This window comes from Neltuma alba, unplaced genomic scaffold (genome assembly GCF_004799145.2).
Source record: "Neltuma alba isolate B1F8T4 unplaced genomic scaffold, ASM479914v2 tig00013799_pilon, whole genome shotgun sequence".
In the NCBI taxonomy this organism is placed as follows: Eukaryota; Viridiplantae; Streptophyta; class Magnoliopsida; order Fabales; family Fabaceae; genus Neltuma; species Neltuma alba.
Genome location: NW_021637917.1, coordinates 1,872 through 15,917, shown reverse-complemented (window position 1 = coordinate 15,917; position 14,046 = coordinate 1,872). Strand labels below are relative to the sequence as shown.

At 35.8% G+C, this 14,046-nt stretch overlaps 3 protein-coding genes across 3 annotated transcripts; all 3 read left to right on the top strand.

Annotated features, from left to right (window-relative positions):
• Positions 1–2,054: 2,054 nt before the first annotated feature.
• On the top strand, positions 2,055–2,514 carry LOC114739197 (soyasapogenol B glucuronide galactosyltransferase-like). The gene is made up of 2 exons (XM_028927247.1): positions 2,055–2,414; positions 2,506–2,514. The coding sequence occupies exons 1-2, from the start codon at positions 2,055–2,057 to the stop codon at positions 2,512–2,514; spliced, it is 369 nt and encodes a 122-aa protein (XP_028783080.1).
• Positions 2,515–2,517: 3 nt separating this feature from the next.
• On the top strand, positions 2,518–3,564 carry LOC114739196 (UDP-glucose flavonoid 3-O-glucosyltransferase 7-like). Its single transcript, XM_028927246.1, has one exon. The coding sequence runs from the start codon at positions 2,518–2,520 to the stop codon at positions 3,562–3,564; it is 1,047 nt and encodes a 348-aa protein (XP_028783079.1).
• Positions 3,565–9,106: 5,542 nt separating this feature from the next.
• Positions 9,107–10,297, top strand: LOC114739199 (transcription initiation factor TFIID subunit 8-like). Its single transcript, XM_028927250.1, has one exon. It carries the CDS (start codon positions 9,107–9,109, stop codon positions 10,295–10,297), a length of 1,191 nt encoding a protein of 396 aa, XP_028783083.1.
• Positions 10,298–14,046: the final 3,749 nt, after the last annotated feature.

Here is a 14,046-nt window from a genome sequence, read left to right as displayed (position 1 = left end):
ATATAGCAGCTAGCAGTAATCGCCATGATAGCAATTTCCAGACTTCTCAAAGTCTACTTTCTGCATTTTTTGGCACAAGGCCATGAGGACATGGCTAGATTCCAAGGAATCAAATTTTGTTGTTTACGTAAGCTTTGGCGGTCTGTGTCGTTTCGATAACCCTCAACTGTTCGAAAGAGCTTATGGATTGGAATCTTCTGGATGTTCCTTGATCTGGTTGTGCATAATGTAATGTTTGTTGATTTAATTGTCCGCTTACTTGGCCTGAATTATGATGAATCCAATTGGGACTCTTATTTTAGTGTTTCAGAGGAGCATAGAAATATAAGAAATTTAGACTGGACCTTTAATTGAATTTAATTTGATTTGATTGTAGGATTAGAATATACTACCTACCTTATATAGTCATACTAAACTTGCATTTAATTACCCTTTTTAAGCAAGCACCTAAAAAATTAGGAGTTATTAATATGATTGGACTGCTCCTACTTAATTAATAGCTCAAAAGATGCTAATAGGTAATTAAGGGACGCTAGGAAATACTACCTCCAATCTTAATTATAAGAACTAGTTGACTAATTTGAGGAGATTAAAGAAATAAGTTAAGTTAGTTATTTGTAATAAATTAGTATTGTCTTTCCTAAAATATCCTTACCATTCAAGTATATTGACTATAACTACCATTGTTAGAAGGATTACCTTGGAAAAGAATGTATAAATATAAAAGACAAAGTGGATTGTGGTATTATATTTTGAACAAAAATAAAAGCCAAATAAGATCTTATATTAAGGACCGGAAGTAGTATAATTTTAAAATAGTCACTTTTCCACATATTACCTAAGGCACTTGTTAAAAAGACCCTGTAAAAATTATACATATATATATAAAATATTAAAACAAAGTAGATGGCACCCAATACATCTGTTCAACCGGAGAAGAAAGTTCATTATTAGCTCTTCTTTGTCTATTTTTCACTGTGTCTGTACAACTCTAAGTTAGATATTTTGGGTTAATATCTTCTTAAATTTTGATTATCTAGAATTTATTATTAATAATGGTCAAAAAGCTTCTAATTAACTAGCTTCTAACTTCTAAGCAATTCGGTTACTCTCCTTTCAGAAATTTTTTAGCATGACATCTTTCACGTGACGTAGAATTTCTCCTCTGTTCCCATTAGGACTTTATAGGAAATTTTTTTACACACTCAACGTCTTTATCCTATTTCCTATTTTGTACTTTTAACTTATTTTTTTATAATAAATCATTTTTACCTTTTATAAAAAAAACAAAGTAGTGATAGCATAACCTGCACTGGGGCTCTCTGTCTCTCTCTGTATATATAACTTCAATTTGTTCATTACGGTAATAATTTTTTTAATTAAAATTAAATTAAGAGTTAATATTTCTTTAGTTGTGAAGCCAGCCGCAAAAAAATCAGTATATGGACAATTTCGCTGGCAAGATGCTGGATGAAGAAGGAGTGCTTATTCTTGGAGGCTGGAGCAAAAGAACAAGTTTGAAAAAGCCAATGATAGTTCGGATCTAGCCGGTGCTTCTACTTTTAAATACCACCAAATATTTTAACCTTTCACACATCATCATCACCACCAGGAATCTTTTGTGCAATGATGCTCTCCAAAGCAACTCTATTATCGGACAAGCCATAACCATCTTCGCTTGTAACTTAAATTACTCCTCTCCTTTTCATGTCTCAAAAACAACATCTGGTTTGTATATATCATGCCAATTCTAGCTTCACTGGCTTGCATGGAGCTATTCCAAGACGAATACGAATAGATTATTCTTCCAGTCCTAAATATAAAACCCTTATACACACATGTATGAGGGTATTATGTTTAGGATCGGAAGAGTATATATGGGTGTGTGCGCACTAACCTGCGAATATGAACTGGAATATACCCAAGACTCTAGTTACTTATATTAGGATCAAACTGTGTAAAACTAATCCATTGGACTGTCGCATTTTGAAACCCTCTTGTTTTCAAAGGCTCGTCTTCTTCCCTTCACACTACACGTAAGAGCACCAATCGCCATGGTTGCAATTTCCAGGCCTCTCAAGGTCTACTTCCTACCTTTCTTGGCACAAGGCCATCTGATCCCTTCCTGCCAATTTGCTAGGCTCTTCGCTGCACATGGTTTGCATGTGACCATCATCACCACCTCTGTGAATGCCCCATTCCTTGAAAGCTCCATTGAAGAAAGCAAGGCCTTGGGCCACCATATCCAACTTCACATCATCAGATTTCCGTCCGAGGAAGTCGGTCTTCCTGTCGGCATCGAGAACTTCTTCAATGTCACAGATGCTCAGACTGCTGATAAGTTTTACGTGGCTGCAGGTTTGCTCAAGAATCAAGTGGAGCCTTTCATGGAGCAAAACCCACCAGATTGCATCGTTTCGGATTTTATATACCCATGGACAGCCCCGATAGCGACACGTTTGGGGATTCCCAGGATTGTGTTCAACTCCTTTTGTCTTTTTGCAGTGTGCATGATCAATGCAAACAAGAGACAATCACAATCACAGCCTTTCATCTTATGATCATAATTCGGGTGGTCCGTTTGTTGTTTCGGGTCTTCCTGACCCAATCACCCTCACCCTCCGACCACCAAAGTTGATTTCTCATCAACTTGAAAGCTTGATAGAGGCTGATCAGAAGAACAGCTATGGTCTCATTGTGAACAACTTCTGTGAGCTGGACGGTCCCGATTACATCAAGTATTATCAGAAAATTACAGATCTCAAGGTTTGGCACATTGGTCCTGCTTCTCTCATGTTACGAAACATGCTGCGACAGAAGAATCATCATCACCAACAACGTAATAAGGACCATGAATACATAAGATCATGGCTCGATTCCAAGGAATGCAATTCCTTAGTTTTCGTTAGCTTTGGGAGTTTATGTCGTTTCGCTGGCCCTCAACTGTTCGAAATAGCATGTGGCTTGGAATCTTCTGGATGTTCCTTCATCTGGGTGGTGCACAGGGAATCCAAACAAAAGAATCACCGTGACGATGAAGATGAAGAGGACGCGTGGTTGCCGTTAGGGTTTGAAGAGAGGATGAAGAAGGAAAACAACAGAGGGCTCATCCTGATGAAATGGGCCCCACAGGAATTGATACTGAACCATCCGGCGATCGGTGGGTTTATGACGCATTGTGGGTGGACGTCAGTGATGGAGGCGGTGAGCGCTGGGGTACCGATGATGACGTGGCCAGTATTCATCGAGCAGTTTTACAACGAGAAGCTGATAACGCAAGTGCACGGGTTTGGAGTGGAGGTGGGCGCAGAGGAGTGGAAGTCCAGTCCCTATGAGAGAATGGAGAAGGTAGTAAGCAGGGTAAAGATAGAGAAAGCCGTGAGGAGGCTAATGGACGGCGGAGATGAAGCTGAGAGGGTGAGGATGAAAGCCAGAGAGATGAGAGAGAAATCTCGAAAAGCAGTGGAAGAAGATGGATCCTCACAAATGAATTTGACTGCCATGATTGAAGATCTTAAGCTCCTTGCCATGAATGGAGCTCGAAATGGAACTTTTATGGGTTGATGAGAAACTCAAAAACTAGACATAGATTGTGTTGGTGTCCCTAACTCCCTATCTTTGTTACTCCCTCCGTCTCTTATTATAAGATCCAATTTTTTGAATAGGTTTATCTCTTTTTATAAGATCCCTTTTGAATTTATCTGAACATTTAATGCATTATTACCTATTTTACCCCTAGTTTAATGCATTTAATACATTCTCTTTTTTCATTTATCTTACTATTACTCTATCATATTTACCCATTTATATATAGGGGTATATTTGTAAAAAAAAATTACATTTGCTACATATTAATTGTTTTTAACTAATTTTAACTGTTTTTTTAAACTGCACAATTTAGTTAAAATGATCTTATAATAAGAGGCGGAGTAGTATTCATTAAAAGAAAACAATGTTGCTTGCAAGCAAGTTTCAGAAAAAAAGATGGGGTTAATTATTAACCGTAACAATGTCCGGTTGTTCCAAAAGAAACAAAATAGCTCCGCAAATTAAAGACAAATGTGTAATGGCTTTGGAGTGTTATCTGTCTCCACTGCTCTCTAATTTCCCCCACTATCCCGAATTTTTTTTATTATTAAATTCTACTTAAAATGAATGAAAATTTAATACCTTATGAGTAAAAAAATATGCATTTCTGGTTTTTTTTAATGATTTGTCAAGAAAAATACTCTAAAGTTCTAAAAATACTCTAAAATTATGTATTTCTTTTTAATTTAGATATAATTTTTTAAAAAAATCATAACAAATTCAAAAGCGTACCATTTTCTTTTGTAAGATATCAAAATTTCAGCTTTTTATGAAGAATACAATTATTAAAAAGAAAATCTTTAGGAGCGGGAAAAATTTAAGGAGCAATGGACGCCCCGAGTCTTGGTTCAATTTCATAAAAGAGGACTACATTTAATCATGCTACCTCCGCTACTTAATATTTCTTCCGTCCTAAATATATAATCTGTTTTGTAGTGTAATATACATGACAAAATACTCTTCCGGTTCTTAATATAAAACTCATTTTTCTAGTTTGATTAGATTAAGGAAGTTAAGTAAGTTAGTTAATTATAAGAAATGTGACACTTTTTTTCTTAAAATACTATAATCATCTTTCTTAATACCCCCTCTTCCTCTTCTATTTGATTATTGTTGAAGGAGTATCATAGTAGTAATTTAGAGAAAATTGATAAATATGAGAAATTGGTCTTATATTTAGAACCAAAACTAACTCAATAATTGGGTCTTATATTAAGGACCGAAAGAGTAGGTTTAATATAAGATCCATTTTGTAGTGTAATTTACATAACAAAATATATTTGTATTTAGGACTAGAAGAGTATAAAAGTTAGATAACTACTTTGTAAATATTAAGAAAATTAGTTAAGTTAATTGTTTATAACAATAGGTGTTGCATTTTCAAAAATAGCTTTATTAATCATGTGTATTAGAATGAAAGACCTAACATGTACAATCACTATGGAGATTATTTTAAGAAAAATAAATAAATATAAGAGACAAAATATATTAAAATATTACATTTGGGACTAAATTAAATCTTCAACTATTAGAATTGGAGGTAGCAATATAAGAAGCGGGTTCATGTGTTTAGTTGAACTTATACACACACACGGAATTCCCTTTTGTAATGCTAACTGCGTTCCCTCCCTCCTCATCATTCATATCATAAATAATACTGGGAATACAGGCTAACCTACAGGGTTAGAATTTCATAAATGTTCCATTTTACTAGCCCCCTTAGGCTGACAGGCTTAGGCCTGGCCTGTGGGCTTTCGACTTGTTTAAAGAAAAAAATAATTTTTTTGATATTTTCCGCATATTTTATCAATAAAATGGAAATAAAACAATGAAATTATTAATAAAATGCATGAATATAAATAAAATTAAGTCACAAATATAACATCATCATATCTAATTATCCATCAACATTAAAGAACATCTATTAATAAGATAATAACATTCAAAAATTTCATTAACAGTACAAATATACAATAGACAAACACTATTATCAATTTTTTAAGACTTCGTTGTCACTATCAACAATTGCTCTTCTTTACTAGTGGCAAAAATATTAAGTTTTTTTTTCTTCATTAAAATTTCAATTTTAAATTTTGCGGTCTAAGCATTATTTTACTTTAGTTTGAGATATATTAGTCTTGAAACTTATAAATTTCTAATTTAAATTATAGAATCACAAGGTATATAAGTATTAAAAATACTCTTTTATTAAATAGATATATTTTAAAAACATCAACATATATAATATAAATCAAATCATTATTAAAGTTTAAATTAACCAATTTCTTAAAATTTAATTGAACAGATTATTGTCCAAAATCAAATAAGTCAAACTATTTTATAAATTTAGAAAAATTAATTTTTTGGTCCTTCAAATTTTAACTCACTTTTAACTAAGTCCTTTAACTACATGACTCAATGCAACTCAGTCTCTCAACTAGTAACTTGCTTATAAGGCTATAACTCAGTCTCTACTCTTTTTACATTTAATAATTTAATCCTTATGACATACAATTTACTTATAATCCCCAAATAATTATCCTACATGGCAACAATATTAATTAACATCATTAAAGAAATGAAAATGTGTCTTCCAACCCAGCTCCTGTATGATACTATGCAATTAGACTCCTCCGCCATTTTCTCCGGCAGCGTCTCCTTTCTCTGCTTCTTCAGCCTCATCGTCGGCTTCTCCACCCAACCACTGATTGATTCTTCGTGGTGCCGACTCAAATGGAAGGACAGCCCAAATAAAGGCTGTGTTAAAGGCACGTACATTTGAAAATGTTTATTTGAAGCTGCTTAGATATATACTTCCAGCGACTTCACAAAAGCCGTTCGCCTACCACTCAATCTCACTAATATTCCTTACCGTATTTGTTATCCATGCTTTGCTTTCTCTCCTCCAGTGAAGATGTCGTCCCTTTTATACAAACACTACAATTCACACATTGGGTCATACCTTCTCTTGCTCATTAGGAGTCTATTAATGGCTCTTTTTGCTTTGACTGTGTTTCTGCACATTGTATTAGCAGGAAAAGTAGAAGACGGGGTTGAGCTGGGCACCATGTGCTGAGGACTTTGCCAATGATGAGGGTGAAGAAGCAAAGGAAGGAGATGCTGCCAAAGAAAATGGCGGAGTCTGATTGCATAGTATCATACAGGAGCTGAGTTGAAAGACACATTTTCATTTTTTTAATGATCTTAATTAATATTTTTTGCCATATAGGATAATTATTTGGGGATTAAAAGTAAATTGTATATAATAAGGATTAAATTATTAAATGCAAAAAGAGGAGGAACTTAGTTATAGGCGAGTCACAATTGAAGGATTGAGTTGCACTGATTCATAGTTAACGAACTGAGTTATAAATGAGTTAAAACTTAAAGGACTAAAATATTAATTTTTCCTAAAATTTAATTTCAAATTGATAATAACAATTAAATATTTAAAATATCATTAACAATATCAAAAAAATAATAATATTGGCATTATATAAAAAAATATTAAAAAATTATAAAAGGACCTATACCGGCCAACCCATTTAAGTCCTCAGCCTTAGAGGGCCAGTCCTTTTAAGTTCATTTTTTATTTGAAGGGAAAAATTCTAAACTCAACTCTCATAATTTTCGGACCTAAACGGACTGGCCCAATGGATTCGACTTGTTTTTTCATCCTTATTCATTAAAAAATCCAATCTACCCTCATAAAGTGGGAAAGGACTTCTCTTTGCTGCCCCGTTCCCGGCCTCCACTGTCCCTCCTCTATCTAATTGTATCGCTTTTGGTGGAAAATAAGATCTAGTATCTTATAAGAGTAAATTAGGAATTTTCTTTCAAATAATATACTTGATTACAACGAGATTATTGGAGAGGGAAGATGACATAAAAAGAAATTAGAAATTACAATATTTCAATTCAAGCACCTAAGAGGTCAAAATTCCAGGTGAGAAAGTAGTGCCTGATTTGATATTTTGCAAATATAATCAAATGACTAAAATTCCCTTATATTAGATTTTTTTTAAAAAAAAAGCTATCAAACTTGTCATTACCAATATATTTTATTATTTTTTGTCATTGATTGTTTAACATTTATCGTTGCTAGTTTATAACTTATTAATAAATAACATGTCATTACCGGTTATATATTTTTTGTCATTTGCTGTTTAACACTTGTTGTTGCCTTTTTTTTTATTAGAGGAACATACATTCACTAAGGACATAATGTTAGAAGTTGAATTTTTTTTTTTAACTACGCATAGATATCTTCTTATCAAAGGTGATGTTAGAAGTTGAATTGAACCCGCAACTACTTGTAATTTTGTAAGAAAGCATTTATGCTATCTAGCTATTAGCCAGGAATAAGAAGGTGAGCTGCCTATTGGATATATTAACTTTTGGGCTTGAGCATAGCAGCAGCCCAAAATAAATTGGGCTTGAGCCCAAATTAACCCAGAGGGTATTAAGAGGGGAGCTCATGTGTGGCTTGAAGCTAGTGGATCCGAGATATGCTAGGGATGCGGCCGCAGACGGAGGGGCTTGGAAGTGGGCTCATCTAACATTTTCTTTTGGGCTAGAAATTTGGACCTCTCTGCCTGGTTTGGGCTTCCCTGTTAATTTTCAGCCCAGTTAAAAACTCTAGAGGGGACTGCCCGTTTGGTAAATGTGTGGAGGTCTGGAGGAGATTTGGATTTTTGAGGATTTGGAGGGAAGGAGAAGCAATCAAGGAATATGATTTCGTTGCATCGTGACCAATATGCCCATACGCTATTTTAATAATCCAAAACTACCCTCCTTTCAACAAAACCTAAATCCATCATTTCTGTCCGTCGCAGTGGCCGCTCCCGCTTGGTTACTTCTCGTCGTGTTCCTGAGAAGCAATCATCTGCGCTCTGCAGCATAAATCGGCGCAGTCACGTTCACCTGCTGCGTCCATCAGCGCCCTCGCCGTACTAGGCTTCTCCACCGCAGGTTTCATAGTTCTGCTTTCTCATCTACTTCTTTTCCTATTTTTTTCCCCCTGATTTTTCTGCATCCCGTGCTGCTTCTTCCTTTTAATTTTTCCACGTTGTTCCTCATCGCCCTCTTGTTTTTCTACCCTGCTCCCCTCCTTCGCATATGAGCGCTTCGATCTGCTTTCCATTCTACCTTTCTAATTGTTATGCTTCATCGTGACCGATTTTGAATCTTTTGAAATTGGATTGTTCTCAATACCACGCTAGGGTTGTCCAAAAACAGCTCTGGAGATTTTTTGTTTTAACGTTATGGGACTTCATCCTTCTGTTTGTTTTATGTGCCTAATGTATGGAAGCTGGAAGTCTGCGAGCTTCCGAATTTGTGAAATTTGCTCTAGTGTGAGACCAATTAAGCTGTTATGTGCTTCTTCTTCATAGGTATTTTTCTTCAATGTGTTGTTTTGATTGTTATGTTTTATTTGTCCGATGATTACAGTGGTTGGATAATTCATGGAATAAAAAATGTGGCTCGTGAAAACCCTAACTGATATGTGGGCTTGAATATGAACCATGGAGAAAGAGCTGCAGGTGATGACTTCGGGCGAGCAGTGTCAAAGGTGGCGGTTGCACAGATATGTGAAAGCACAGGGTTTCACAGCATCAAAGAGTCCGCCCTGGAGGCTTTTGCTGACACTGCAATCCGATACCTCTTTGACTTGGGAAAGATGGCAGAGTTCTATGCTAACTTAGCTGGTAGATCAGAATGTAATGTGTTTGATTTCATTCGAGCGCTAGAAGATTTAGAAGCAACTCAAGGGTTTCTCGGTGCATCTGAGCCTACACAATGTCTTGCCGGCTCTGGCATAGTGAGGGACATGATTCGCCTCATCAGTTCAGGGGAGGGGATTCCATTAGCTCAGCCAATACCTCGATTTCCAGTGATTAAGGACCGAAGTGTCATCCCAAGCTTCATGCAAATGGGTGAATCACCACCTTCCAAGCATATACCTGCTTGGTTGCCGGCTTTCCCCGATATTCACACCTACATTCATACACCCATGTGGAATGAGAGGTCCACAGATCCTCGAGAAGATAAGATTGAACAAGCAAGGCAGCGGAGGAAGGCTGAAAGGTCTTTGTTGAGTTTGCAGCAGCGGCTGCTATGCCAGGGTTCAGCAGCATCACCGGCCTCGAATATACGAGGTGGTGCTGTACAAGATTCAGAGGGAGTTGTAAAGAATCCGTTTCTTCAGCCTCCTATGCCTTCAGGGGATGTAGATGTTTCTTCCATTGTCTTACCCTCAAAGCTCTCAGATGAAATTGCTGGTGCAAATCATGTTTCTGTGCTAGAGGCATTTGCTCCTGCAATTGAGGTAGTGAAGAGTGGTATGACCGATGGGCAGGAAGACAAAACCATTCTTCCTGGGGTAAGGCCTACTGTTCATTTCAAGTTCAGGATTGGGAAGAAGCTTATTGGCGAATCTTTGGGTACAAGACAGCAGAAGAGTGCTGAGCAAGAGCAAATGGCATCTTTAACAGGCCGAGAAGAAGAGAGAGAGATGAAAAAAAGAGGAGAGCTGAGTATATTCTCAAGCAGTCCGTGGAAAATCCTCAGGAACTTACTCTCCTGTAGATTAGTTTACAGACTGGCTGGCTTGATCAGTGTCCAGGGAGTGAATGAATTAGCTGGATCTGGCTTAACCCGCGGCTACATCGTTTATGCTCATAAATTAAGGTCTTCTATCTTCTGGTGATGATTTTATAACGTTGTGACAGTGACTTAACCGTAGAACATTCTAAAGAAGCTTTTAGATCAGTTAATTTGTTTCTTGCAGTTTAGCAATGATTTGGTTGTAGATGTTGTATTTGTATATGAAGGCCTCCTGTTCACATCTTGTATTTAAACGGTTAATTGAATTACTGAATTCATTTACTGAATGATTTTTGTCTTGTGATCTTCAATTTATTTACTGTCTTATAATGGTGTCTGTTGCACTTGCACATTTTTTCCACAATGCATGTCAATTGGGAAAAGAAACACCTAAAGTTCCAAAATTGAGATTTTATGAGGTAGATAAATGTTAGTAGTTCGGAGGATGTGAAAGGAGAGTCGTCATTATCTTTTTCAACTACCTGCTGAGAAAGCTTGGTCTATGGCTTGTATCAAACTGTTGCTCTCTCAAATATTCATTCCTAGTCCGTGCGATCGCCTCAGACTGAGAAAATCTAATTTATTTTTTTATCCTTTTGCTTTCCAGGATTTGAGACGAAATAGCCTGAAAAAACAACACAGAATCGGTCATTGACAAAACTTTGCATTCACAGTATCATAGGAATGTTCACTCGTAAGAATTCTAACATAGTTCGTATACAGTAAATTACCATTCCAAAGAAGTCCTAAATTGTTCATCAACCACTTTCTTCCCTCCTCCTTCCATTATCTTCCCTTTTACCTTTTACATCCACAACACATCCTTCCATCATGCAAACCTGCCATGGCAAAATCAGCACCCTGAGAACGAAGGCGTTGCCTTGGTCCAAAATGAGACTTGAAACCTCCTTCACAAGAAATCTTCAACCCATGTGCGAAGCTTTTTCCCACCACTTCTTTCTCATTTGGTTTCTAGAACTCCGTAAACCGTTAGGAAGTCAATGAGACAGTAAAAAAAAAAGTGCGTTTTTTTGTTTTGAATCAGGTCATGCTCCTGAAGATCTTTTTTTAAAAAAAAAAATTAACAAGGGAAGATTTGAATTCATCAAAAAACACTATACAGGAGAAAGATTTTACAGGAAGATATTAATCATGTCTTTAAGAATTGCCTGTTAGCATCCTCAGTTTGGAAGAAAGTTCTCCCACAAGACATGTGCATCGACTTTTTCAGGAATGATGTGGTGCCTTGTTCAACAAAAAATTAGGTGACTCAAACCTAGATATTTCTTGAAAGATTGGGTTTTGTATAACTTACTGAAAATTATGGGAAGTCAGGAATCATCGCATTTTTACCTCTGAGACTTACATGACAGAAAGTATACTTGCTGACATTAGAATTAAAGTTGACCACACTATTTCTACAAAAAAAAAAAAAAGTTGACCACACTATAAAGAATTTTCTGTCTTTGTGCTTTTTTAAAAAAATAAAATAACAACTTCCTTTTTACATCATATGGCATACAACGAGCATTTAACATATTAGCATATAAAAAAGAGATGAATGACACATAATAAAATAGAAAAAGGAGCAAGTAACGAGGCGATATCACCATACAATGATTGTCGCTCAATTTTGACAATAATCATTAGCGGCTCCTAATCCCCTCGCCAGTGCCAACATTCCCTTCGGGAAAAAAGCTAATGCAGAATATAATGTAACTATCTCCCAGGCAAGCACCATTAAAAGGGAAGTAATGAAAGCTTTATTCCAAACCACACAAGAGATTCAGTGTGATCCACACAATATTCCCTTCAATATAATAACAAGTAGCAAAGAAGCATGAATGGCAAAAGGGGTATAAGAGTGGGGTAACTAACCATAGTTGTGTGAAAGGCACAACTAACCTTGACATGATGAGGCAGAAATTTAGACCTTGTACAGTCAGTTGTTGTCTTGCTTAGGGGAATAATAAGCAATAGAAAGTAAACGGATGAAGCCCAATTGTTCAACTTTTAGCCTTCTGATATGATACATTTGTGCTGCGGAGGAAAAGTCAAAAGTTAAAATAATACCCACATTCAGCAGATTAATCAGTACTGGTTTTCAGCACCTGATCAACAGATTGTAGATTAACATTTCAGTTATAGAGTTGCTGAACATGATAATAGTAAAAAAAAAAAAAAAATTTGACCAATTTACCAATCTGGTCTAGATGAAAGAGGGAGGATCGGAATGGACTAACAGAAAATAATCATAAGCCAAAAGTGCTAATAATAAATTGCCCACTTTTGAATTTTGGATTAAAACAATGTAACTTCAGATTTCTTGTCAAAAGTTCCTTAGAAGCAAATTGTTCCACCCCAGCACATATCTTGTGATAAGCTGCTCCTTTTTATTCTTAATATAAGTGTTAGATAACTAATTTGTCAATATTAATGAGACTCTAAATCACTTCAAAGCTTCAATTCTAATCTCTCCTGCCTTCAATCCTTCTTTCTCTATGCAGAAACAGTTCCAAAGCATCCTCAAGGGTCAAGAATGACAACCTCTCTCTTGCAGATCACGTCCAGAATGAATGAAAAACGAGTTCCCTCAGTCATTTTATATTAGAAGACCAAACACTACGTTTTAGGTTCCGTCAAGATGCCATGGCACTTCCACCGCTTTGCACCAAAGGCGTTGTTTTTTCTACGCAGGCTGCCATGGTACTTCCAGTATGGTGTCATGGCGTGAGTGGCACTACTTTTTTTTTTCCTCAGAACAAAGTGTCACAGTACTTCACACATATGCCTTGGCATCAGTAGATCTTCTCACTCTTGACTTTCATGCTCATCAACTCCCTTCTTTTTTGCTTATAATATTTTATTCTCACCATAAAAACAAACATTTATGGTGGACAACTTGCTCTTTTCAATTTCTAACCATTCTACTTCATTTTCTTAATAATATCAACATTACACTCATTGATGCTCTTGGTCAATTTTTCATTCCCAACTCATGAAAGCACTCCCAATTTTGCATTTATAACTCCCCATATACACTCAAAATAGATCTCAAATCTATGGAAAAAAGGGGAGTCAACAATAACTAATTTGTTAATATAAAAAATAGTTAAAATAGGCTTGTGTAACAAATGCGTAATGATTTTTCTAAAATACCCTTCCCAGTTATGTGCATTGTAACTACTCACTGATAGAAACTTTCTTACTATATGCAATCAATAATTAAAAAAGGAGGTTAGTGGTGGATTATATATAAGATATTACCTCCGGTCCTAATTATAAGAGCTAGTTGACTAATTTGAGGAGATTAAGGAAAGAAGTTAGGTTAGTTATTTGTAATAAATAGGTGTTGTCTTTCCTAAAATATCCTTACCAGTTAGAACTACCATTGTTAGAAGGACTACCTTGGAAAAAATGCATAAATATGAGAGACAAAGTGAACTGTGGTCTTTATTTAGGACCAAAAGAAAAGTCAAATAAGGTCTTATATTAAAGATCGGAGGTAGTAATACAAATAGTAATTTGAAGGATGAATTTCCCATGGTCTTTCACATCACTATTTTAAGTGTTGGTGGATTAGGCAACCAGTCACTGGGGATCATCACTTGAATTTGAAATTAGTTAATTAGTTTGGTTTTGGACAATAAATCACTGAAATTATTGAGTACTGTGGTAAATTGTTGCTAGATTACCTACTGTTTTCTTCTAAGATGTTTGATGATGATAAGTTGGGTCACGTAAGACATCGAACTATGTAATTGATTTGGCCTATTGTTTTGATTAAAAAAAAAAAAAACTAAAAATTAGTACCCTCCGGTCCTTAATAAGACCCATTTAACTAATTTGATT